This window comes from Tachysurus fulvidraco, chromosome 4, assembly GCF_022655615.1.
Source record: "Tachysurus fulvidraco isolate hzauxx_2018 chromosome 4, HZAU_PFXX_2.0, whole genome shotgun sequence".
Lineage (NCBI taxonomy): Eukaryota > Metazoa > Chordata > Actinopteri > Siluriformes > Bagridae > Tachysurus > Tachysurus fulvidraco.
Genome location: NC_062521.1, coordinates 27365940 through 27393778, shown reverse-complemented (window position 1 = coordinate 27393778; position 27839 = coordinate 27365940). Strand labels below are relative to the sequence as shown.

At 37.4% G+C, this 27839-nt stretch overlaps 2 protein-coding genes across 16 annotated transcripts in view; both read right to left on the bottom strand.

Annotated features, from left to right (window-relative positions):
• Positions 1 to 117: 117 nt before the first annotated feature.
• Positions 118 to 26789, bottom strand: LOC113662795 (gastrula zinc finger protein XlCGF26.1-like). 6 transcript variants are annotated; one of them, XM_047812558.1, is made up of 5 exons: positions 13963 to 14105; positions 11950 to 12046; positions 10755 to 10962; positions 9648 to 10721; positions 118 to 969 (listed from the first exon to the last, which is right to left on the bottom strand). In XM_047812558.1, exons 3-4 carry the CDS (start codon positions 10954 to 10956, stop codon positions 9664 to 9666), a joined length of 1260 nt encoding a protein of 419 aa, XP_047668514.1. In that variant the 5' UTR covers positions 10957 to 10962; positions 11950 to 12046; positions 13963 to 14105; the 3' UTR covers positions 118 to 969; positions 9648 to 9663. The 6 variants fall into 6 exon arrangements, with proteins under 6 accessions (XP_047668514.1, XP_047668515.1, XP_027033740.1 ...); XM_047812559.1 differs by having other exon boundaries at positions 118 to 2111; positions 9698 to 10721; XM_027177939.2 differs by lacking the exons at positions 9648 to 10721; positions 10755 to 10962; positions 11950 to 12046; positions 13963 to 14105 and adding exons at positions 3221 to 3332; positions 26706 to 26789 and having other exon boundaries at positions 118 to 2335.
• LOC113662826 (zinc finger protein 850-like) overlaps positions 8313 to 27839 on the bottom strand; it is a 41279-nt gene continuing 21752 nt past the window's right edge. Inside the window, exons 3-6 of one of the 10 annotated variants that reach the window (XM_047812564.1) lie at positions 25015 to 25126; positions 18822 to 18933; positions 16450 to 17815; positions 8313 to 9647 (exon numbers count right to left, since the gene is read on the bottom strand). In XM_047812564.1, the coding sequence (XP_047668520.1) occupies positions 16466 to 17809 (1344 nt within the window). In that variant the 5' untranslated portion in view covers positions 17810 to 17815; positions 18822 to 18933; positions 25015 to 25126 and the 3' untranslated portion in view covers positions 8313 to 9647; positions 16450 to 16465. Of the gene's footprint in view, positions 9648 to 15357; positions 17816 to 18821; positions 18934 to 20167; positions 20322 to 21748; positions 24127 to 25014; positions 25127 to 26705; positions 26904 to 27839 lie in introns of those variants that run through there. The other 9 variants (XM_047812569.1, XM_047812560.1, XM_047812565.1 and 6 more) reach the window with 9 other exon arrangements.

Genomic DNA, 27839 nt, shown 5'->3' with positions numbered 1-27839 from the left:
GCTTATTTGCAGAATGTTGATTAAAACTTAAGGCATTTACAAAGAACATATGTTTTTTTTTGTAAATAGTGGAGGACAATGTGAAACTTATCCAACATTACACACTTCACACTAGAACTCAGTCATGCTATGTAGTGTTTATTTGAATCATATGTAGAGGGTGCTTCTCAATATTCATAGTTCATGATGGAAAACTAGGAGGTTTTCTAAATTCTCTCTAAACATCAAGGACAATCTGCATTGTGTCTTGCCAACAAAAAAAACATTAAGAGCATTTTTTTTTAAAGAAAATACCTCCTTTTCTAGGTTACAGTTGAGAGTGGGGACTAATTACATTACACTTTTTAAAGACAGTAGAAAGTACTGGATACTCAATATAAGCAGTTCTGGTATAAAACATGACATTATTTTGATTATGTTATATTTTGATTATGTCAACAGTTGATATGTGCAAATCTTCTGTCTAGGTCAGATTATCCACTGAAACTGTAATGTGATCATCATGTAATGTAAACGAGCCCATTCACAATACCCAAATACATTTATAGCAGGATTTCTTTCGTGTTGCTTTACAGATGTTAGAAGAAAGACAAGTTATTTCAGAATCAGGTTCTGCTGTGTGAACAGACAAGGTTTCACATCCCTAATGTCACAAGTTTGATTTAGGAATAATCAAGTAAATAATTTTTTGTCACAAACACAAAGATGAATGCATAAACCTTTTCTATACCTACAGGTATACAAACAGGTAAATGACAAGTTTGTTACAGAGTGTCTTGGCTCAGCGAACAGAAAAAAATAATATCATGGGCTTCGGTGCGGTATAAACAAATGATATCCCACCGTCATTCCAAAGTCACAGACAGCTGGGCGTGCCAAGATATATTCAGTATAATCAGTAATAATCGCTGGGACTAAATCAGATTAGACTCACTAATTTAGTAATCCCATCAGTTTGTTGTTTAAAACCTTTTCCACAATGTGATCACAGTGGGGTCTTTTCTTTTGTGTGAGTGAGCTGATGTCTTTTAAGATGACTATTTCGAGTAAAAGTCTTTCCACACTGGGAGCAATTATAAGGCTTCTCTCCTGTGTGAATTCGCTCGTGTTTTCTGTAATTCGACAGATTTGAAAAACTTTTCCCACACTGTTTGCAGCAATACGGTTTCTCTCCCATGTGAACAAGCTGGTGGACATTTAGAATAGTCAGTTCTGAAAAACTCTTTCCACATTGTGTGCAGTAATACGGCTTCTCTCCGGTGTGAATGCGCTGGTGGGTTTTAAAAACGCTTTTATATATAAAACTCATCCCACATTCCGTGCAATGATATGGCTTCTCTCCTGTATGAATGTGTTGGTGGGCTCTAAAAACACTTTTATATGCAAAACTCATTCCACACACCGTGCACTGATACGGTTTCTCTCCTGTATGAATGCGCTGGTGGACTTTAAGACTTTTCTGCTCCGAAAAACTCTTCCCACACTCTGTGCACTGATACGGCTTCTCTCCTGTGTGAATGCGCTGGTGGTTTTTAAAAGCTCCTTGTTGTGTAAAACTCTTCCCACACTCGTTGCACTGATACGGCTTCTCTCCTGTGTGAATGCGCTGGTGGGTTTTAAAAGCACTGTTGTGTGTAAAACTCTTCCCACACTCGTTGCACTTATACGGCTTCTCTCCTGTGTGAATACGCTGGTGGATTTTAAAAACACCACGTAACGTAAAACTCATCCCGCACTCCGTGCACTGATACGGCTTCTCTCCTGTGTGAATGCGCAAATGGGCTTTGAGACTCCTCTGCTCTGTAAAACTCTTTCCACATTCTGTGCACTGATGTGGCTTCTCCCCCGTGTGAATGAGCTGGTGGGCTTTGAGACTTCTCTGTTCTGAAAAACCCCTCCCACACACTGAGCACCAATATGGCTTCTCTCCTGTGTGAACACGCTGATGGACTTTGAGAGTATTCAGCTGTGAAAAACTCTTCCCACACTCTGTACACTGATGTGGCTTCTCTCCTGTATGAACCCGCTGGTGGCCTTTAAAAGCAGTTCGTTGTATAAAACTCTTCCCACACTCTGTGCACTGATACGGTTTTTCTCCTGTGTGAATGCGGCAATGTAGTTTGTGAGCTTTCTGATCATTAAACCGCATCCCGCAGTCTGTGCACTGATAAGGTTTTTCTCCAGTATGAATCCGTTTATGTACATTGAGAGTACTTTTTCGTGTGAAACTTTTCCCACACATTGAGCAGAGGTGATTTCTCTCCTTGCCATTTTTTGCACCAATCCGTCTTTCACGGCGTTTAGTGTCATGAGAACCAGACGGTGACATTTCATTCTGTAGTGGAAAATTATACAAAAGCAACAATAAATTAGACACCTAATTTTAGACAGAGTTTTAGGTAGCAACAACAATTTTAGTCAAAAAAATAAACAAATAACCATATATAAATTGATCCTACATACAGCCACCAAAGAGGCTTCAAAAACTAAAGATTAGTTGATGGTTAGTATTTTGTGCAGCTTTACCTCAACTGAACACATTTAAAGTGTGTCATTCCTCAGTCACAAAACCTTAAAAACTGGTCCAAATATATACGGTTTCTGATGGTTTAGTGTCTTGATATCTAATATAGCTTAAATTTCCTTTAGTAACAATACCCAATAGAACATTGAGTAATTCCCTAACCCTATTAACTATTTTAAACTGATGCTCAAATTTGATTAATATTTGCATTATTTAAAAGGTTGTACTTCATTAAAGTTCATTAAAGCTAAATCACATTAAAAAATTGGAACCTGGTATAGACATGAATTATTCATTTAAAATATACACTCCTTAGATAATATATAAAATAAGCAAATGTAATTAGAATAGCTATTGAAAATATTTTTTACTTAATTTAAATGAAAGTACAAGTGGAAATGAGCTGAGACTCAGCTTTCTTTCATTCTAATCCTCACATCAGTCTTCTTTCCTAAGAAGAGGCTAAAATAAGAGTACAGGGTACAATCTAAAATTGTCTTGTTAAATGGTAGAATGTTGTGGATTTAAACAGTTTCATTAGGCATGTCTGCAATAAATGTGTAAGTATATACAAAATGTACACTTTTTTCAGTATATACACTCAGTTATGCACCATTTAAAGCAATTATTTTCATTTGAATTTATTTTCATTTTGAAATTTAATGAAAATATTTATTTATTTAAAGAAAACCTTACCAAGTGTAAATGAACTGAGATGAAAGCTCTTCCCAGAAATCCCAGTAGCTTCCCTGCAGTTCTCTTTTCAGCAGACTAAAATCAGAGTACAGGATGTCTCCTTAAAATATTTCTGGGGGAGAAAAGTCACAGGATAATCCATCAACAATCGTTGATCCGAGTCTGACATCACATGAACCAAATTATACTAAACCAATAATCCAAAACTAACAGTATAAACATTGGTGGATGTGTCTGTGTGTGCGGGCAGAACAAAGTCTGATAGTCTAGATGTAGATGCAGACTGGCAGTGCTTAACTTTAGGGAATGCTTCAAAACCTTCTGCTGGGTGGCAGAGGGACAAAAATACAGGACCAGGTTTCAAACCAGCATCTTGCACACTTTGGACATTTGCACAGAGATTCTGTTGTAGCATTCTGAAACAGTCAGTAATTAAAAGATATGATCCAATGTAGGTTTAGGAAGAGCCAAAGGTTCTGCTACTAAGGTGATGTCATGGAAGACAGGTTCATGTCACAGCATAAACATAGCAAGACTGAGCACAGCAACAAGACCCAATGTAATTATACTGCATCAGCAAGGTCTCTCTCTCACTGGCAAAGATGTCAAAGCAGACTGGGGTTTCAACATGTGCCGTTCAAGCTATTTTGGAGAAGCTAATATATAAATAAACTCAGCAAACAGCAAAAAAAAAAATATATTATTTTTTAAACGTTTGCCTCGTTTTATTAAACGAGGCAAACAGCAGCTCAGTAACAAACCAGGATCAGGAGACTAAACTGGTTACTAAATAAATAAACCAACAAAACAAAGTCTTGGGCCTGTCGGAAACAGGAAACGGACATCACACACCAACAACATACAGTAAACAGGAGACTCGGTGGCGTCGCGGACAAAGACACACCAAAAGCACGTGACGGGGTAAACAAACAGAACAGAGCAGAACGGAACGTGTTTCTTTACCTTACACGTAGATATATTTATGTACGATGAATATCAACATTCCGACAGTTTCTAAACTTTTACCGTGTGGTCACCGGATCCGTGCTTCCTGTTCGAAATGCCCTGGATGTGCGTTCATGGTTTACGCATGCGCAAGAGAGTCACATGTTACAGAAACTGAGCAGTACAAAGAAATATATAAAACAAGCCCCTTTAATACAAACCGTTTTTAAAAATGTGTATATGCACGTGCTACCATGGCACTGAATCATAATTTAAATCATCTGCATTATAAATTAAGCAGAATGGAAGGTGTGTGTGATTGAGATGAACTCTGTCCTTGTGTTTGACCATCCAATCTATTCATTCATGTGTCAATAGTGTGTGTGTTTTGATAAACAGGGCGTAAAAAAAAAAATTCATACCCCATGCTATCATTTTAAATGGCACATTTTTACTGCATAATTTTAATTTGTTTATATTAAATTTATTGTTTTGGAACAATTAGTTTCTATTGTTGATTAAATTAAAGCAGCTATAAACTCAAGTCAAGTCAAGAATCTTTTATTGTCATTTCAACCATATATAGCTGTTGCAGTACACAGTGAAAGGAGACAACGTTTCTCCAGAATCATGGTGTTACATAACACAAAGACATAAGGACTTAGTAGGTTAGTCCTAGATACATTACGTGCATCTGTGCAACCTGGTGCAAACAGTGCAGGACAGACAAGACGGTGCACCACAAAAGACAGTGCAGACAAAAAGTTACAAGAAAATACAAAAAAGACTACTTACACAAAAGACAATAAAAAGAAACAGCGCGTGTTGTGCTCAGTATAATTCAGGGGTCTCATTTATAAAGCGTGCGTACGCACAAAACGGGGCTGGAAACGTGCGGATGCCAGTTTTCGCGCAAAGGTTGTGATCTATAAAAAACAAACTTGACGGGAAAATGTGCGCACCTATAAGCAAACTTTGAGACGTGCGTACGCACATACTGGAGACAACGGGAATTGGCGACACAGATGGTGAGGTCGTGAACTGAAGTTAGATTGTAGAAAATTCATGTGAGATGAACGATTATAAGAATTAATGACATTTAATTTTCACTCCATTTCATACGTTATATCCACATTATCATGAAGATTAAATCCAACAGTGTTATTTGTGCCGATTGTTTTTTTAGCTATATATATACATATATTGGGGCAAGTCATGGCCTAATGGTTAGAGAGTCTGACTCGTAATCCTAAGGTTGTGGGTTCGAGTCTCGGGCTGGCCATGACTGAGGTGCCCTTGAGCAAGGCACCGACCCCCCCAACTGCTCCCCGGGCGCCGCAGCATAAAAATGGCTGCCCACTGCTCCGGGTGTGTGTTCACGGTGTGTTCAGCGGGAATTGGCAGACAGGTAAATTATTTATATTAAAAAAAACTATAAGTAATCCTCAACTTTGTGTCTAAGACCTTTTTGTATATGAAATAATTTTATTGGAATCTGTCATCTCACCCTATAGGTCCTGGTATATCACAGCATCCCTGAGTGCCATAATAACTGTCGTTTTGAATGGTATACTTAACATGGGTAGACGATACATCAGGTTCCCCTACACTGTGCGCGAACAGCCTGAAATTAAAATGCAATTTGCAGCAATGTCTGGTTTCCCAAATGTAATCTGCACAATTGACTGTGCTCATGTTGCTATAAGGGCACCATCTGAAAATGAATTTGCTTATGTTAACAGAAAGCATGTGCATTCTAATAATGTGCAAATCATATGTGACTCCAACATGACCCTCACAAACATTGTGGCACACTGGCCTGGTTCAACACATGATTCCTTTATCTTGACACATAACAGTGTAAAGAACAGACTAAATGCAGGCGCAGTATGTGATGGATGGCTTCTTGGTGAGTTTAACAATATTAAAAAGTAGAAAATGTAACATTTTGTTTTAACATAATTATCTCACTCACTCACTCACTTACTTACTTACTTTCTACCGCTTTATCCGAACTACCTCAGGTCACGGGGAGCCTGTGCCTATCTCAGGCATCATCGGGCATCAAGGCAGGATACACCCTGGATGCAGTGCCAACCCATCACAGGGCACACACACACACACACACACACACACACACACACACACACACACTCACTCCCGCTTTATCCAAACTACCTCAGGTCACGGGGAGCCTGTGCCTATCTCAGGCATCATCGGGCATCAAGGCAGGATACACCCTGGATGCAGTGCCAACCCATCGCAGGGCACACACACACTCATTCACTCACACACTACGAACAATTTTTCCCCAGAGATGCCAATCAACCTACCATGCATGTCTTTGGACTGGGGGAGGAAACTGGAGTACCCAGAGGAAACCCCCGAGGCACGGGGAGAACATGCAAACTCCGCACGCACAAGGCGGAGGCAGGAATCGAACCCCGACCCTGGAGGTGTGAGGCGAACGTGCAACCCACTAAGCCACCGTGCCCCCCATAATTATAACAATGTTGCTTATATGTTGCTATATAAAAAATATAATTATGACCTGCAGGCGACAGTGGCTACCCCTGAGACGTTAGCTCTTCACCACATTTTTAAACACAGAGAACGCAGAGGAAACTCATTATAACGAGGTCCACTCTCGTGCACGCGCAGTGATTCGCATTGACTATTTATGGTTAAAAATGGGTGTGTACAGGGCGGGATTTGAGGCTGGTTCATGTACGCACATCTGCGGGTGATCTGTGATTTATAAAGGGAACATTGCTTACAGGTGTGCGTACGCACAGTTTTATAAATCAAAATTTTTTCTGGCGTACGCCATTTTTGGCTTTTGGGCGTGCGTAAACATTTAGTAGGGATCCTACGCACAGTTTTATAAATCAGACCCCAGTTCAGTTCTTGAGAAGTCTGATGGCTTGTGGGAAGAAACTGCTACACAGTCTGGTCGTGAGGGCCCGAATGTTTCGGTACCTTTTTCCAGACAGCAGAAGGGTGGAGTCTGTGTGAGGGGTTTGTGAGGACATCCACACTGCTGTTGGCTTTGCGGATGCAGCGTGTGGTGCAAGTGTCCATGATAGAGGGAAGAGACACTCCAATGGTCTCCAGTGATCCACTCTTTATCACTCTTAGCATCTGTTTTTTCATTTCAATGTAATAAGAGAAACACTGAATCTGAGAAAGCACAAAAAACAAACATGTCTGTCAGAAAAAGTTAAACAAACTCTGCTAAAAGTCCAAGAAAATTTGCAGTCCAGCCCACGTGAGCTCTGACCCTGTCAATGTGCAGGTTTGTCTTTTCAGTCAGTCTTTTCCTGTCCATCCTACTTTCAAATGTTTGCTACTTGGACAATAAAATAGACTACATTCTACTTCAACACAGAGACTGCTGTGTCTTTGTTTTCACAAAGACGTGGCTCAGTGACAGAGTTCTGGACACCAGCACTCAGCTAGACGGGCTCACCTCGTTTTGTGCAAACATGAATGCAGCTCTGTGCAGTAAGTCTCGCTGTGTTAGTGTGTTTTTACTTCAACACACAATAGTTTAAGAACTCTGTGCTTGTTTCTTTTTACTGCACATCGCTAGTGGAGTTTGTGACTGTTAGATGCAGGCCATTTTATTTCCGACAGTAATTCACATGGACTTTTCCCCGGCGTGTGTTGTGTTGTGCTAATTCCAGCATACAAACCACTTGTCAGACGCTTTAAACCGGTTCTGAAGTAGCTGAATACATGGCCAACAGGAGCCACCTCTGCTCTGCAGGACTGTTTTGAATGCACTGACTGGAACATCTTCAGAGAACCAATGGCGACTTCATTAATTTGGAAGAGTACATGGCCTACCAGCTACATCGCCAAGTGCATTGATGAGCTGTATGTCTCCAAGACCATCACCAGCCAGAAGCCGTGGATGACTGCGCTGGTGCGTGCGCTGTTGAATTTAAAATTAAAGTTAAAATTAAATTAAAGACTTAGCCTTCAGAGCAGGTGCAAAGACGGCCTTAAGAACAGCACGGGCCAAACTGTCCAAAGCCATAAGAGAGGCAACACTGCCTTTTTCATGACAGTGGAGTCCCTCATATGTGCCAGGTGTGGTGGCTGTTTTGATCTACATAAAAAAAAAACACAGTCAGACTCAGAGTTGGTGGTAAAAGCAAAGGAGCAAAAATTATATTTATTTTGCTGCAGCAAAAGGCGTCTTCCATACAGTGCAGAACACCGAGTCTACACAGTGAAAAGGCAAAGTTTAGTGATTCAACTCTTCCTTTTATACCCAAGGTGTGTGCTTGTGTAGTCTGGTATGTGTGTGTTGGTATGTGTGTGCTTGTGTTTATGTGACCTCTCAGTCACCTTAGTTAAAGTCAGATCTTATCAAGCACATGCACCCACACTCCCCTAAAGTTCCCATCCCTTTAAACACATGGAATGTTTATGGAAGGAACATGTCTCAAATCAATACAAATCTTATTTGTCACATACACATACATACAAAGTACGACATGAGGTGAAATGCTTTTTGCATCTGTCCGATATTCAAACATAAAAGGAATGCAATTAGACGTTAAAAATAAAACCAAAAGGCGGTAGATAAATAAAAAGTATATAAAATATGAGAAAAAATGGCAGGAACATTTGTGGTAGGAATGTTTATGGTAAGGACATGTCTCCTGTTCTCTCTCTCCCTAGTTTGACACACAGAGAAGTCCATGAAAGCACATTGTGATGTTGATCCTTGATGTATGAATAAACACATGGTAAAGTATGAATAAATTGTTTGTGAAACTATAAAACTTAATTTAATTCATGTATATGTCACTAAAGGTGTTCATTCCATCCAAATATAACTTGTTAGGGTTTGTTTTGGAATCTCAATGCTTAATGCTTAAAATATACATCATTAACAAATACTTAAAAAAAAACTGGTATATCTTTATATAGATATCTAGATCACATCACTAAATTTCCTTTAGCAAACTATCCAATGGCATGTTACTAACCCTATTAACATTTTTTAACCTATTAACCTAAAAACATGCTCAAATTGTCTTGCAATAATATAAAACATTGTGAATAGAGAATCATTACTGTCAGTGCCATGATGTGCTGATTAATGATTATCCATTTTTCTGTACATTTATTATATCAATATTTGCTACTTTTAAAATTTGACTCCATATTAAATCTAAATGACATTAATAAAATTTGGAATAATTATTTATTTTTTGAAATGTACAGTATTTATTTGTTTGTTTAAAGAAAGAACACGCTGATGGACGTTGAGAGTATTCAGCAAACATAAAAAAAAATATCATGGGCTACGGAGCGGTATAAACAAACGATATCCCACCGTCATTCCAAAGTCATAGACAGCTTGGCGAGCCAAGATATATTCAGTGTAATCAGTAATAATCGCTAGCGCTAATCAAATTACACTGAATGTGCTGGTGTGTTTGAAAACTAGTTTGTTGTTTAAAACCTTTTCCACAATGTGATCACAGTGGGGTCTTTTCTTTTGTGTGAGTGAGCTGATGTCTTTTAAGATGACTATTTCGAGTAAAAGTCTTTCCACACTGGGAGCAGTTATAAGGCTTCTCTCCTGTGTGAATTCGCTCGTGTGTTCTGTAATTCGACCAATCTGAAAAACTTTTCCCACACTGTTTGCAGCAATACCGTTTCTCTCCCATGTGAACAAGCTGGTGGACATTTAGAATAGTCAGTTCTGAAAAACTCTTTCCACATTGTGTGCAGTAATACGGCTTCTCTCCGGTGTGAATGCGCTGGTGGGTTTTAAAAACACTTTTATATTTAAAACTAAGCCCACATTCCGTGCAATGATATGGCTTCTCTGCTGTGTGAACGTGCTGGTGGGTTTTAAAAGAACTATGATGTGTAAAACTCTTCCCACACTCTGTGCACTGATACGGCTTCTCTCCTGTGTGAATGCGCTGGTGGTTTTTGAAAGATCCTTGTTGTGTAAAACTCTTCCCACACTCTGTGCACTGATACGGCTTCTCTCCTGTGTGAATGCGCTGGTGGGTTTTAAAAGCACTATTGTGTGTAAAACTCTTCCCACACTCGTTGCACTGATACGGCTTCTCTCCAGTGTGAATGCGCTGGTGGATTTTAAAAGCACCTTTGTATGTAAAACTCTTCCCACACTCGTTGCACTGATACGGCTTCTCTCCTGTGTGAATACGCTGGTGGATTTTAAAAGAACCATAATGTGTAAAACTCATCCAACACACTGTGCAGTGATACGGCTTCTCTCCTGTGTGAATGTGCAAATGGGCTTTGAGACTTCTCTGCTCTGTAAAACCCCTCCCACATTCTGAGCACCAATACGGCTTCTCTCCTGTGTGAACACGCTGGTGGACTTTGAGACGATTCATCTGTGAAAAACTCTTCCCACACTCTGTACACTGATGTGGCTTCTCTCCTGTGTGAACCCGCTGGTGGCCTTTAAAAGCAGCTAGTTGTATAAAACTCTTCCCACACTCTGTGCACTGATACGGTTTTTCTCCTGTGTGAATGCGGCGATGGAGTTCGTGACTTTTCTTATTATTAAACCGATGGAGTTCGTGACTTTTCTTATTATTAAACCGCATCCCGCAGTCTGTGCACTGATAAGGTTTTTCTCCAGTGTGAATCCGTTTGTGTACATTGAGAGTACTTTTCCGTTTGAAACTTTTCCCACATATTGAGCAGAGTTGATTTCGCTCATTGCCATTTTTTGCACCAATCCGTCTTTGACGGCGTTTAGTGTCATGAGAACCAGACGGTGACATTTCATTCTGTAGTGGAACATTATACAAAAGCAACAATAAATTAGACACCTAATTTTAGACAGAGTTTTAGGTAGCAACAACAATTTTAGTAAAAAAAAATAATTAAACAAATAACCATATATGAATTGATCCTACATACAGCCACAAAAGAGGCTTCAAAAACTAAAGATTAGTTGATGGTTAGTATTTTGTGCAGCTTTACCTCAACTGAACACATTTAAAGTGCGTCATTCCTCAGTCACAAAACCTTAAAAACTGGTCCAAATATATACGGTTTCTGATGGTTTAGTGTCTTGATATCTAATATAGCTTAATTTCCTTTAGTAACAATACCCAATAGAACATCGAGTAATTCCCTAATCCAATTAACTATTTTAAACTGATGCTCAAATTTGATTAATATTTGCATCATTTAAAAGGTTTTACTTCATTAAAGGTCATTAAAGCTAAATCACATTAAAAAATGGAACCTGGTATAGACATGAATTATTCATTTAGAATATACACTCCTTAGATAATATATAAAATAAGCAAATGTAATTAGAATAGTTATTGAAAATATTTTTAGTTTATTTAAAAGAAAGTACAAGCGGAAATGAGCTGAAATGAGCTGAGACTCAGCTTTCTTTCATTCTAATCTCACATCAGTCTTCTTTCCTAGGAAGAGGCTAAAATAAGAATACAGGGTACAATGTAAAATTGTCTTGTTAGATGGTAGAATGTTGTGGATTTAAACAGTTTCATTATGCATGTCTGCAATGTGCTCTGTTATATACATTTGATATATTAATGTGCTTTATTGTATTATATTTTTACATGTGTTCATTACTTTTTAAATATTTACTTCACATTATACCTAAATCACATTTACAAAACCTTGAACCTGGTACAGTATACACAAAATGTACACTTTTTTCAGTATATACACTCAGTTATGCACGTTTTAAAGCAATGAAATAACTAAATTATTTATTTATTTAAAGAAAGCCTTACCAAGTGTAAATGAACTGAGATGAAAGCTCTTCCCAGAAATACCAGTAGCTTCCCAGCAGACTAAAATCAGAGTACAGGGTGTCTTCTTAAAATATTTCTGGGGAGAAAAGTCACAGGATAATCCATCAACAATCGTTTAAACACCCATTAGCCTCGTATCATCCGAGTCTGACATCACATGAACCAAATTATACTAAACCACTAATCCAAAACTAACAGTATAAACATTGGTGGATGTGTCTGTGTGTGTGAGGGCAGAACAAAGTCTGATAGTCTAGATGTAGATGCAGACTGGCAGTGCTTAACTTTAGGGAATGCTTCAAAACCTTCTGCTGGGTGGCAGATGGACAAAAATACAGTCGATAGATGAAGTGAGTGTGAAAAATGTCTTGAATAAACTTTAATGTTTGCAGTATTATCGAACATTAAGTGTAACAAAATGTTATCATTTAAACTAATTTACCCAGCCCAATCAAATTAGGTAATATTGAAGAGTAAGTATAATGACAGCATTTAAGAACAACATAAATCAGTAATAAAAAGTAGATGGCATCATAATTAATAGTGCACTTACAACCATATTCCTGCTAGTAGGGGAACAGAGTAGATTGTTAAACATATACTCAGGAATTTTTTTTCCCTTTCTGTGAACATTTGCCCACAGTGAATAGGACTAAAACATTAGCCAAGATACTAACACTAGTATCTAATGATTCAGTGCAACACAGTAAAAAAATCGGGTGTTAATATTTCAGAGTAAAGTTATTTTGACCCAGAAAGAGTATTTTCAACATTTTGTGGAGTAAAGTTGCTCAATCAGTTAAAATTAGAGTCAAAATTTAATGTAAAAATCTGCAGAAACGCAGCGACAATTTCAACTCTACAGCAGTGATGAATCCCCGCCACTCTGCTGTGTTGTGCTGTGCAGAACAGAACAGAATGAATGTCCGGGACAAAACAAATGATATCACCACAGTCATAGACAAGGTCATAAACAATCTTACACAATCAGTCCAGGAGTGTGCTAATATATATTCTGAATAGATCAACACCCTTGTAGGTCCCAGTGGGAACTGTCTATGTTCTTAATGAGTTTGCTGCCCCAACCCCTTTAAATCCTTACATGTTAGAGGTCAGAAGAAGAACATGTCCAGCAAGAAGCAAGACGTACATTATTGTGTTAAGTGGAACTCGACCTAAGTGCTGTTAACTTGTGCAAGTACGGCTCGCCTAACACAAGCAGAAATGGAATGAAAGATACATGCTTCAACAACCAAAACGATACAGTATTAATATCAGGTAAAATCCAAGCGATTTCTAAAGAAAATGAGCAGACCAATTTACAAGACACTGCTACTGAGGTGTAAGATTTCATCCGGTCTATCTGTCCTTGTCACTGTTGTGTTTGCGCTTCTAAACTCTGTGTGGGAATCACACGAGACTAAAACTTTCTTCACACAGTTTCAAGAAATCACCTTAACTGATTTTCACAAAAAATTGAATAGAATTGCACCAAAGAAGAATTTATCACCACCACATATACATTACAGCACAGTGGAATTCTTTTCCTCGTATATCCCTACTGAGGAGGTTGGAGTCTGGGATCAGGGGCAGCTATGATACAACAACCCTGCAAGCAAGAAGGTTTAAAGGCCTTGTTCAATTGTCCAACAGCTTGACAAACCCTGGGCTTTAAACCAAAAAGCAAAAACAACAACAAAACATGCAAAGCTTCATGTTAGCAGCTGAATAAAATCCAAATTAAATCAATATTTTGTGTGAATACACTTTAGTTTCAAACCAGCATCTTGTACACTTTGTACACTTGCACAAAGTCAGAGATTCTGTTCATTAACGATCATTAATATCATATGTAGGCTGAAACAGTCAGACATCACACACCAACAACATACAGTAAACAGGAGACTCGGTGGCGTCGCGGACAAAGACACACCAAAAGCACGTGACGGGGTAAACAAACAGAACAGAGCAGAACGGAACGTGTTTCTTTACCTTACACGTAGATATATTTATGTACGATGAACATCAACATTCCGACAGTTTCTTAACTTTTACCGTGTGGTCACCGGATCCGTGCTTCCTGTTCGGAATGGGCTGGATGTGCGTTCATGGTTTACGCATGCGCAAGAGAGTCACATGTTACAGAAACTGAGCAGTACAAATAAATAAATAAAAAAAAACAGTATACTCTCTGGTATCATCCAGAAAAGTAAGAGTCTGAGTTTCCCTCTTCTGAGTCTGGTTCCTTATAAGGTTTTTGCCTCATGGTAATAAGCAGAGTGATCATTTCTGTTGTTAAAAGCTTTACACTTAAACTAAAATCTGCAATCATGCCTAAGAAGAAAATTGGTAGAATGGTGATCATTGGTGAATAAGAGAAAATTTAAAATGTTGATGTTCATTATTTTCTATTTAGGTTGTGATCTTCTCTCTACCACTCTCCTATAAAGATCTCTCTTAAAATCTTTTGTATTCTAAGAATTATAATTATTATAATAATATTTTAATTATTATTGTTAATATTAAAGATAAACCTCTGCAAGCCAAAATTATTCAGATTTTATTGAAGAAATGTAAGATTGAGTTCAGTAATTAGAAGAAAACATCACTGAGGATAAGTCTTCACCCTTAATATCAGATCATGCATATCATGCTTCACCCTTAATGTCAGATCTTCAAAGCATGACCAGGCCAAGTTATCAGTGCACGTGTCCACTCACCCTGTCCTGCTATAAAATAATTTCTTTAAGGAAACAATAGCATCTTTTATATTGTATGATTACATCTGTTCATTACATTGAATGTTTGGTTCATTCTGAATAGGATCATACCCCTAATTATAAAAGGGTGTGCTCATTTATTCAACTCAGTTATATGTAAATTTAGTTTCCTTTTTTCCCTTTAATAGTTTTTTTCACTTTAACAACAGAGCATTTCACATTTCGATAGCACCACTATTTCCACGGCATCTGAGACTGGGTGTGAATCTTGAACCATCTGATCAGTTACAGATATACAATGTATTCTGAGACTGGATGCATTATTCCATTATCAAAATATGTAGAGTAAAATATTATCATCTAATACTTAACTCTATATGTAAAAGAGTCACACTAAAATTTTGCTTTGTTCCTGTCTCGTATTTTAGGAAACAGAGCAAGATCATCAGAGAACAAATTAAAACAAAGCTTTTAGAGACACAATGGTGAAACTTCAACTGAGAAAATGAGGTTATATCTAATGAAACTAAAAATAAGAAACGTTAAATAGGACATTATTTACGATTTGCCAGGAATTTACTTGATCCATCTAATTGTTTGTACGGACACATTATGACTAAATGAATAAAATTAATCTGAACTATACAAATAATATATACAAACAATATAATGTAAAAACAAATTGTTTATTATAATTTAATGATTAAAGAACACACAGAAAACCACAAACTCCTGATTGAACCAGGGACCTTGGATAAACAATACTATCTACTGCAGTTTATTTGCAGAATGTTGATTAAAACTTAAGGCATTTACAAAGAACATATGCTTTTTTTGTAAATAGTGGAGGACAATGTGAAACTTATCCAACATTACACACTTCACACTAGAACTCAGTCATGCTATGTAGTGTTTATTTGAATCATATGTAGAGGGTGCTTCTCAATATTCATAGTTCATGATAGAAAACTAGGAGGTTTTCTAAATTCTCTCTAAACATCAAGGACAATCTGCATTGTGTCTTGCCAACAAAAAAACATTAAGAGCATTTTTTTTTTTAAAGAAAATACCTCCTTTTCTAGGTTACAGTTGAGAGTGGGGACTAATAACATTACACTTTTTAAGACAGTAGAAAGTACTGGATACTCAATATAAGCAGTTCTGGTATAAAACATGACATTATTTTGATTATGTTATATTTTGATTATGTCAACAGTTGATATGTGCAAATCTTCTGTCTAGGTCAGATTATCCACTGAAACAGTAATGTGATCATCATGTAATGTAAACGTGCCCATTCACCCAAATTCATTTATAGCAGGATTTCTTTTGTGTTGCTTTACAGATGTTAGAAGAAAGACAATTTATTTCAGAATCAGTTTCTGCTGCAAAGTTTCAAATTGTAGTGTGAACAGACCAGGTTTATGACATCTCTAATGTCACAAGTTTGATTTAGGAATAATCAAGTAAATATTTTTTTTGTCACAAACACAAAGATGAATGGATGAACCTTTTCTATACCTACAGGTATACAAACAGGTAAATGACAAGTTTGTTACAGAGTGTCTTGGCTCAGCAAACAGTAAAAAAAAATATGATGGGCTTCGGTGCGGTATAAACAAATGATATCCCACCGTCATTCCAAAGTCACAGACAGCTGGGCGTGCCAAGATATATTCAGTATAATCCGTATTAATCAATAGCGCTACTCAAATTAGACTCACTAATTTAGTAATCCCATCAGTTTGTTGTTTAAAACCTTTTCCACAATGTGATCACAGTGGGGTCTTTTCTTTTGTGTGAGTGAGCTGATGTCTTTTAAGATGACTATTTCGAGTAAAAGTCTTTCCACACTGGGAGCAATTATAAGGCTTCTCTCCTGTGTGAATTCGCTCGTGTGTTCTGTAATTCGACCAATCTGAAAAACTTTTCCCACACTGTTTGCAGCAATACCGTTTCTCTCCCATGTGAACAAGCTGGTGGACATTTAGAATAGTCAGTTCTGAAAAACTCTTTCCACATTGTGTGCAGTAATACGGCTTCTCTCCGGAGTGAATGCGCTGGTGGGTTTTAAAAACGCTTTTATATACAAAACTCATCCCACATTCCGTGCAATGATATGGCTTCTCTCCTGTGTGAATGTGTTGGTGGGCTCTAAAAACACTGCTATATGCAAAACTCATCCCACACACCGTGCACTGATACGGTTTCTCTCCTGTATGAATGCGCTGGTGGACTTTAAGACATTTCTGCTCCGAAAAACTCTTCCCACACTCTGTGCACTGATACGGCTTCTCTCCTGTGTGAATGCGCTGGTGGGTTTTAAAAGCTCCCTGTCGTGTAAAACTCTTCCCACACTCTGTGCACTGATACGGCTTCTCTCCTGTGTGAATGCGCTGGTGGGTTTTAAAAGCACTATTGTGTGTAAAACTCTTCCCACACTCGTTGCACTGATACGGCTTCTCTCCAGTGTGAATGCGCTGGTGGATTTTAAAAGCACCTTTGTATGTAAAACTCTTCCCACACTCGTTGCACTGATACGGCTTCTCTCCTGTGTGAATACGCTGGTGGATTTTAAAAGAACCATAATGTGTAAAACTCATCCAACACACTGTGCAGTGATACGGCTTCTCTCCTGTGTGAACGTGCAAATGGGCTTTGAGACTTCTCTGCTCTGTAAAACCCCTCCCACATTCTGAGCACCAATATGGCTTCTCTCCTGTGTGAATGCGATGATGGACTTTGAGACGAGTCATCTGTGAAAAACTCTTCCCACACTCTGTACACTGATACGGTTTTTCTCCTGTGTGAACCCGCTGGTGGCCTTTAAAAGCAGCTAGTTGTATAAAACTCTTCCCACACTCTGTGCACTGATACGGTTTTTCTCCTGTGTGAATGCGGCGATGGAGTTCGTGACTATTCTTATTATTAAACCGCATCCCGCAGTCTGTGCACTGATAAGGTTTTTCTCCAGTGTGAATCCGTTTGTGTACATTGAGAGTACTTTTTCGTTTGAAACTTTTCCCACATATTGAGCAGAGTTGATTTCGCTCATTGCCATTTTTTGCACCAATCCGTCTTTGACGGCGTTTAGTGTCATGAGAACCAGACGGTGACATTTCATTCTGTAGTGGAACATTATACAAAAGCAACAATAAATTAGACACCTAATTTTAGACAGAGTTTTAGGTAGCAACAACAATTTTAGTCAAAAAAAATAATTAAACAAATAACCATATATGAATTGATCCTACATACAGCCACCAAAGAGGCTTCAAAAACTAAAGATTAGTTGATGGTTAGTATTTTGTGCAGCTTTACCTCAACTGAACACATTTAAAGTGCGTCATTCCTCAGTCACAAAACCTTAAAAACTGGTCCACATATATACGGTTTCTGATGGTTTAGTGTCTTGATATCTAATATATCTTAATTTCCTTTAGTAACAATACCCAATAGAACATTGAGTAATTCCCTAACCGTATTAACTATTTTAAACTGATGCTCAAATTTGATTAATATTTGCATCATTTAAAAGGTTTTACTTCATTAAAGGTCATTAAAGCTAAATCACATTAAAAAATGGAACCTGGTATAGACATGAATTATTCATTTAGAATATACACTCCCGAGATAATATATAAAAATAAGAAAATGTAATTAGAATAGTTATTTAAAATATTTTTTAGTTTATTTAAAAGAAAGTACAAGTGAAAATGAGCTGAAATGAGCTGAGACTCAGCTTTCTTTCATTCTAATCTCACATCAGTCTTCTTTCCTAAGAAGAGGCTAAAATAAGAATACAGGGTACAATGTGAAATTGTCTTGTTAGATGGTAGAATGTTGTGGATTTATACAGTTTCATTATGCATGTCTGCAATGCGCTCCGTTATATACATTTGATATATTAATATGTGCTTTATTGTATTATATTTTTACATGTGTTTGTTATTTTTTAAATATTTACTTCACATTATACCTAAATGACATTTACAAAACCTTGAACCTGGTACAGTATACACAAAATGTACACTTTTTTTCAGTATATACACTCTGTTATGCACGTTTTAAAGCAGTTATTTTCATTTGAAAATTCAATGAAATTATTTATTTATTTAAAGAAAGCCTTACCAAGTGTAAATGACCTGAGATGAAAGCTCTTCCCAGAAATCTCAGTAGCTTCCCAGCAGTCTTCTTTCCAGCACACTAAAATCAAAGTACAGGGTGTCTTCTTAAAATATTTCTGAAATATACCCAGAATGAGAATTTTCAACAGTTTGTGGAGTAAAGTTGCTCAATCAGTGGAGTTAAAATTGAATGTAAAAATCTGCAGAAACGCAGCATCAATTTCAACTCTACAGCAGTGATGAATCCCCGCCACTCTGCTGTGCTTTTGCTTGCAGAACAGAATGAATGTCCAGGACAAAACAAATGATATCACCACAGTCATAGACTAGGTCATAAACAATCTTACACAATCAGTCCAGGAATGTGTTAATATATATTCTGAATAGATCAATGCCCTCATAGGTCCCAGTCGGAACTGTCTATGTTCTTAATGAGTTTGCTGCCCCAACCCCTTTAAGTCCTTACATGTTAGAGGTCAGAAGAAGGACATGTCCAGCAAGAAGCAAGACATACATTATTGTGTTAAGTGGAACTCGACCTAAGTGCTGTTTAACTTGTGCAAGTACGGCTCGCCTAACACAAGCAGAAATGGAATGAAAGATACATGCTTCAAGAACCAAAACGATACAGTATTAATATCAGGTAAAATCCAAGCGATTTCTAAAGAAAATGAGCAGACCAATTTACAAGACACTGCGACTGAGGTGTAAGACTTCATCCGGTCTATCTGTACTTGTCACTGTTGTGTTTGCGCTTCTAAACCCTGTGTGGGAATCACACGAGACTAAAACTTTCTTCACACAGTTTCAAGAAATCACCTTAACTGATTTTCACAAAAAAATAGAATAGAATTGGGCCATAGAAGAATTTATCACCACCACATATACATTACAGCACAGTGGAATTCTTTTCCTCGTATATCCCTACTGAGGAGGTTGGAGTCTGGGATCAGGGGCAGCTATGATACAACACCCCTGGAAGCAGGACGGTTTAAAGGCCTTGTTCAATTGTCCAACAGCTTGACAAACCCTGGGCTTTAAACCAAAAAGAAAGAAAAAAATGCAAAGCTTCATGTTAGTATCTGAAAAACTTCTAAATTAAATCAATATTTTGTGTGAATACACTTTGGTTTCAAACCAGCATCTTGTACACTTTGTACACTTGCACAAAGTCAGAGATTCTGTTCATTAACGATCATTAATATCATATGTAGGCTGAAACAGTCAGACATCACACACCAACAACATACAGTAAACAGGAGACTCGGTGGCGTCGCGGACAAAGACACACCAAAAGCACGTGACGGGGTAAACAAACAGAACAGAGCAGAACGGAACGTGTTTCTTTACCTTACACGTAGATATATTTATGTACGATGAACATCAACATTCCGACAGTTTCTTAACTTTTACCGTGTGGTCACCGGATCCGTGCTTCCTGTTCGAAATGCGCTGGATGTGCGTTCATGGTTTACGCATGCGCAAGAGAGTCACATGTTACAGAAACTGAGCAGTACAAATAAATATATAAAACCAGCCCCGGTAATACGAACCGTTTATCCATCCATCCATCCATCCACCTATCTGTCTGTCTGTCTGTCTATGACTGATCAGTCTAACAATAGATCATTTGATTGATCTGCACCAAAAAAAAACAAAAAAAAAACACTTCCTCTGAATTTTAGAAACAATCTTATATTAAAACAACAAAAACAAAAACAAAAACAGTATACTCTCTGGTATCATCCAGAAAAGGAAGTGTCTGAGTTTCCCTCTCCTGAGTCTGGTTCCTTATAAGGTTTTTGCCTCATGGTAATAAGCAGAGTGATCATTTCTGTTGTTAAAAGCTTTACACTTAAACTAACATCTGCAATCATGCCTAGGAAGAAAATTGGTAGAACGGTGATCATTGGTGAATAAGAGAAAATTTAAAATGTTGATGTTCATTATTTTCTATTTAGGTTGTGATCTTCTCTCTACCACTCTCCTATAAAGATCTCTCTTAAAATCTTTTGTATTCTAAGAATTATAATTATTATAATAATATTTTAATTATTATTATTAATATTAAAGATAAACCTCTGCAAGCCAAAATTATTCAGATTTTATTGAAGAAATGTAAGATTGAGTTCAGTAATTAGAAGAAAACATCACTGAGGATAAGTCTTCACCCTTAATATCAGATCATGCATATCATGCTTCACCCTTAATGTCAGATCTTCAAAGCATGACCAGGCCAAGTTATCAGTGCACGTGTCCACTCACCCTGTCCTGCTATTCCTAATTTCTTTAAGGAAACAATAGCATCTTTTATATTGTATGATTACATCTGTTCATTACATTTAATGTTTGTTTTTTTCTGAATAGGATCATACAACTAATTATAAAAGGGTGTGCTCATTTATTCAACTCAGTTATATGTAAATTTAGTTTCCTTTTTTCCCTTTAATAGTTTTTTTCACTTTAACAACAGAGCATTTCACATTTCGATAGCACCACTATTTCCACGGCATCGGAGACTGGGTATGAATCTTGAACCATCTGATCAGTTACAGATATAAAATGTATTCTGAGACTGGATGAATTATTCCATTATCAAAATATGTAGAGCAAAATATTATCATCTAATACTTAACTCTATATGTAAAAGAGTCACACTAAAATTTTGCTTTGTTCCTGTCTCGTATTTTAGGAAACAGAGCAGGATCATCAGAGAACAAATTAAAACAAAGCTTTTAGAGACACAATGGTGAAACTTCAACTGAGAAAATGAGGTTATATCTAATGAAACTAAAAATAAGAAACGTTAAATAGGACATTATTTACGATTTGCCAGGAATTTACTTGATCCATCTAATTGTTTGTACGGACACATTATGACTAAATGAATAAAATTAATCTGAACTATACAAATAATACATACAAACAATATAATGTAAAAACAAATAGTTTAATATAATTTAATGATTAAAGAACACACAGAAAACCACAAACTCCTGATTGAACCAGGGACCTTGGATAAACAATACTATCTACTGCAGATTATTTGCAGAATGTTGATTAAAACTTAAGGCATTTACAAATAACATGTTTTTTTTGTAAATAGTGGAGGACAATGTGAAACTTATCGACATTACACATTTCACACTAGAACTCAGTCATGCTATGTAGTGTTTATTTGAATCATATGTAGAGGGTGCTTCTCAATATTCATAGTTCATGATAGAAAACTAGGAGGTTTTCATGATTCTCTCTAAACATCAAGGACAATCTGCATTGTGTCTTGCCAACAAGAACAAAACATTAAGAGCAGCTTTTTTTTAAAGGAAATACCTCCTTTTCTAGGTTACAGTTGAGAGTGGGGACTAATTACATTACACTTTTTAAAGACAGTAGAAAGTACCAGATTTCTACTCAATATAAGCAGTTCTGGTATAAAACATGATATTATTTTTGTTTATGTCAACAGTTGATATGTGCAAATCTTCTGTCTAGGTCAGATTATCCACTGAAACAGTAATGTGATCATCGTGTAGTGTAAACGCGTCCATTCACAGTACCCTTTATAGCAGGATTTCTTTTGTGTTGCTTTATAGATTTTAGAAGAAAGACAATTTATATCAGAATCAGTTTCTGCTGCAAAGTTTCAAATTGTAGTGTGAACAGACCAGGTTTATGACATCCCTAATGTCACAAGTTTGATTTAGGAATACTTATGTAAATAATTTTGTGTCACATCCACAAAGATGAATGGATAAACTTTTTCAATACCTACAGGTATACAAACAGGTAAATGTTTTTACTGATGGCTTGATAAGTTTGTTACAGAGTGTCTTGGCTCAGCGAACAGAAAAAAATAATATCATGGGCTTCGGTGCGGTATAAACAAATGATATCCCACCGTCATTCCAAAGTCACAGACAGCTGGGCGTGCCAAGATATATTCAGTATAATCAGTAATAATCGCTGGGGCTAAATCAGATTAGACTCACTAATTTAGTAATCCCATCAGTTTGTTGTTTAAAACCTTTTCCACAATGTGATCACAGTGGGGTCTTTTCTTTTGTGTGAGTGAGCTGATGTCTTTTAAGATGACTATTTCGAGTAAAAGTCTTTCCACACTGGGAGCAATTATAAGGCTTCTCTCCTGTGTGAATTCGCTCGTGTTTTCTGTAATTCAACGGGTTTGAAAAACTTTTCCCACACTGTTTGCAGCAATACGGTTTCTCTCCATTGTGAACACGCTGGTGGGTTTTAAAAACGCTTTTATATATAAAACTCATCCCACATTCCGTGCAATGATATGGCTTCTCTGCTGTGTGAAGGTGTTGGTGGGCTCTAAAAATACTTTTATACGCAAAACTCATTCCACACACCGTGCACTGATACGGTTTCTCTCCTGTATGAATGCGCTGGTGGATTTTAAAAGCTCCTTGTTGTGTAAAACTCTTCCCACACTCGTTGCACTGATAGGGCTTCTCTCCTGTGTGAATGCGCTGGTGGATTTTAAAAGCACTATTGTGTGTAAAACTCTTCCCACACTCGTTGCACTGATACGGCTTCTCTCCTGTATGAATGCGCTGGTGGGTTTTAAAAGCACTATTGTGTGTAAAACTCTTCCCACACTCGTTGCACTTATACGGCTTCTCTCTTGTGTGAACACGCTGGTGGATTTTAAAAACACCACGTAACGTAAATCTCATCCCGCACTCCGTGCACTGATACGGCTTCTCTCCTGTGTGAATGCGCAAATGGTCTTTGAGACCTCTCTGCTCTGTAAAACTCTTTCCACATTCTGTGCAATGATACGGCTTCTCTCCTGTATGAATGACCTGGTGGGCTTTGAGACTTCTCTGTTCTGAAAAACCCCTCCCACACACTGAGCACCAATATGGCTTCTCTCCTGTGTGAACACGCTGATGGACTTTGAGAGTATTCAGCTGTGAAAAACTCTTCCCACACTCTGTACACTGATACGGTTTTTCTCCTGTATGAACCCGCTGGTGGCCTTTAAAAGCAGCTAGTTGTATAAAACTCTTCCCACACTCTGTGCACTGATACGGTTTTTCTCCTGTGTGAATGTGGCGATGGATTTTGTGACTTTTCTGATCATTAAACCGCATCCCGCAGTCTGTGCATTGATAAGGTTTTTCTCCAGTGTGAATCCGTTTGTGTACATTGAGAGTACTTTTCCGTGTGAAACTTTTCCCACACATTGAGCAGAGGTGATTTCTCTCCTTGCCATTTTTTGAACCAATCCGTCTTTCACGGCTTTTAGTGTCATGAGAACCAGACGGTGACATTTCATTCTGTAGTGAAACATTATACAAAAGCAACAATAAATTAGACACCTAATTTTAGATAGAATTTGAGGTAGCAACTAGCAACAACATTTTTAGTCAATTTTTTTAAAATAATTAAACAAATAACCATATATAAATTGATCCTACATACAGCCACAAAAGAGGCTTCAAACACCAAAGCTTAGTTGACGATTGGTATTTTATGCAGCTTTTCCTTAACTGAACACATTTAAAGTCCGTCATTCCTCAGTCACAAAAAAAAAACCTTATAAACTGTTCCAAATATATACGGTTTCTGATCATTTAGTGTCTTGATATCTAATATAGCTTAATTTCCTTTAGTAACAATACATTGAGTAATTCCCTAACCCTATTAACTATTTTAAAAAGATGCTCAAATTTGATTAATATTTGCATTATTTAAAAGGTTTTTCTTCATTAAAGGTCATTAAAGCTAAATCACATTAAAAAAATGAACCTGGTATAGAAATGAATTATTCATTTAGAATATACACTCCCTAGATAATATATAAAATAAGCAAATGTAATTAGAATAGTTATTGAAAATATTTAAGTTTATTTAAAAGAAAGTACAAGTGGAAATGAGCTGAAATGAGCTGAGACTCAGCTTTCTTTCGTTCTAATCCTCACATCAGTCTTCTTTCCTAAGAAGAGGCTAAAATAAGAATACAAAGTACAATGTAAAATTGTCTTGTTAGATGGTAGAATGTTGTGGATTTAAACAGTTTCATTAGGCATGTCTGCAATACGTTTGTAAGTATACACAAAATGTACATTTTTTTCAGTATATACAATCAGTTATGCACGTTTTAAAGCAGTTATTTTCATTTGAAAATTAAATTAAAGTATTTATTTATTTAAAGAAAGCCTTACCAAGTGTAAATGAACTGAGATGAAAGCTCTTCCCAGAAATCCCAGTAGCTTCCCAGCAGACTTCTTTCCAGCAGACTAAAATCAGAGTACAGGATGTCTTCTTAAAATATTTCTGGGGAGAAAAGTCACAGGATAATCCATCAACAATCGTTAAACAAACATTAGCCTCGTATCATCCGAGTCTGACATGAACCAAATTATACTAAACCAATAATCCAAAACTAACAGAATAAACATTGGTGGATGTGTCTGTGTGTGTCGGCAAAACAAAGTCTGATAGTCCAGATGTAGAAGCAGACTGGCAGTGCTTAATTTTAGGGAATGCCTCAAAACCTTCTGCTGGGTGGCAGAGGGACAAAAATACAGTGGATAGATGAAGTGAGTGTGAAAAATGTCTTGAATAAACTTTAAAGTTTCAAATTTCAGTGTTCTCTATTAATGTTTGCAGTATTATTGAACAATAAGTGTAACAAAATGGAGTAAAGTTGCTCAATCAGTGGAGTTAAAAGTGAATGTAAAAATCTGCAGAAACACAGCAACAATTTCAACTCTACAGCAGTGATGAATCCCCGCCACTCTGCTGTGCTTGTGCTGAGCAGAACAGAATGAATGTCCAGGACAAAACAAATGATATCACCACAGTCATAGACTAGGTCATAAACAATCTTACACAATCAGTCCAGCAGTGTGTTAATATATATTCTGAATAGATCAATGCCCTCATAGGTCCCAGTCGGAACTGTGTATGTTCGGAGTTTGCTGCCTCAACCCCAAACGCCAGTCACCCTTTAAGTCCTTACGTGGTAGAGGTCAGAAGAAGGACATGTCCAGCAAGAAGCAAGACATACATTATTGTGTTAAGTGGAACTCGACCTAAGTGCTGTTAACTTGTGCAAGTACGGCTCGCCTAACACAAGCAGAAATGGAATGAAAGATACATGCTTCAACAACCAAAACGATACAGTATTAATATCAGGTAAAATCCAAGCGATTTCTAAAGAAAATGAGCAGACCAATTTACAAGACACTGCTACTGAGGTGTAAGATTTCATCCGGTCTATCTGTTCTTGTCACTGTTCTGTTTGCGCTTCTAAACTCTGTGTGGGAATCACACGAGACTAAAACTTTCTTCACACAGTTTCAAGAAATCACCTTAACTGATTTTCACAAAAAAATAGAATAGAATTGCACCAAAGAAGAATTTATCACCACCACATATACATTACAGCACAGTGGAATTCTTTTCCTCATATATCCCTACTGAGGAGGTTGGAGTCTGGGATCAGGGGCAGCTATGATACAACAACCCTGCAAGCAAGAAGGTTTAAAGGCCTTGTTCAATTGTCCAACAGCTTGACAAACCCTGGGCTTTAAACCAAAAAGCAAAAACAACAACAAAACATGCAAAGCTTCATGTTAGCAGCTGAATAAAATCTAAATTAAATCAATATTTTGTGTGAATACACTTTTGTTTCAAACCAGCATCTTGTACACTTTGTACACTTGCACAAAGTCAGAGATTCTGTTCATTAACGATCATTAATATCATATGTAGGCTGAAACAGTCAGACATCACACACCAACAACATACAGTAAACAGGAGACTCGGTGGCGTCGCGGACAAAGACACACCAAAAGCACGTGACGGGGTAAACAAACAGAACAGAGCAGAACGGAACGTGTTTCTTTACCTTACACGTAGATATATTTATGTACGATGAACATCAACATTCCGACAGTTTCTAAACTTTTACCGTGTGGTCACCGGATCCGTGCTTCCTGTTCGGAATGGGCTGGATGTGCGTTCATGGTTTACGCATGCGCAAGAGAGTCACATGTTACAGAAACCGAGCAGTACAAATAAATATATAAAACCAGCCCCGGTAATACGAACCGTTTATCCATCCATTCATCCATCCGTCTGTCTATCTATCTATCTATGACTGATCAGTCTAACAATAGATCATTTGTATAATATCTGGTATCATCCAGAAAAGGAAGAGTCTGAGTTTCCCTCTTCTGAGTCTGGTTCCTCACAAGGTTTTTGCCTCATGATAATGAGCAGAGTGATCATTTCTGTTGTTAAAAGCTTTATACATCAATAAAAGCATGTAATATGCACATAGTATAGCCAATTTAACCTTCTTATAATCCAAACTATCCTCTAAGGTTAAGGCCGTGAAATTTCCATCTTGTTCCCCACGTGCCTACACTGCAACACTTCTTTTGGCCATTTCAGTGAAAGAGCAATACGCTCAAACACCCAAAAATAACTGTCTACTATTGTCTCCTGTAATAGCGGCACTAGTGAAATATATTTCCTTACATCAAAGATGGTGTTGGATAGGCCTCACATGTCTGGCTGACACAGAGGCTAATGGACCACTGGATATGGAAGTGGGCTTCCCCAGTCCCAAATCCACCCTGTGTAGTTGTACATCTTTTTTGCTTCAATCTCGAGGTTATCAACCTGAAGCTGCAGATCAATCTCAGCCTAGCAACTGTTCGCTTTCTTCTCTGCCTCTGGGCTTGGGACCGGCACAGAAGTCACTGGCTTGCAACCCCTGTGGCTAGATTACAATATACATTTATTTAATAAAGTTTATTCACAGTGAAACTGAAATATACTTTTAAAACAAAATTTATAGGTCACATTATTAATACCTTACAAAAAAGTTGTCATAGTATTTATTTGATAAATGAACCAAAATGTGACTTTTGTGACACAAAAACTTAATTTTAGAATCTTATTCAGACTGGCAAATTAAACCAATATATCGATCCCAATGGTACTGGGACTCAAATTTCTCTATATTGTAACAAAC

Coding starts and splice junctions, on each gene's coding strand:
- LOC113662795 (XM_047812559.1), bottom strand. CDS start 10,956: ATGTCACCGTCTGGTTCTCATGACACTAAACGCCGTCAAAGACGGATT. Junction 10,722..10,754: donor GCGGTTTAATAATAAGAAAA/GTCACGAACTCC, acceptor ATAATAAGAAAA/GTCACGAACTCCATCGCCGC. Junction 2,112..9,697: donor AGTCATCTTAAAAGACATCA/GCTCACTCACAC, acceptor CAAACTACATTG/CCGCATTCACACAGGAGAAA.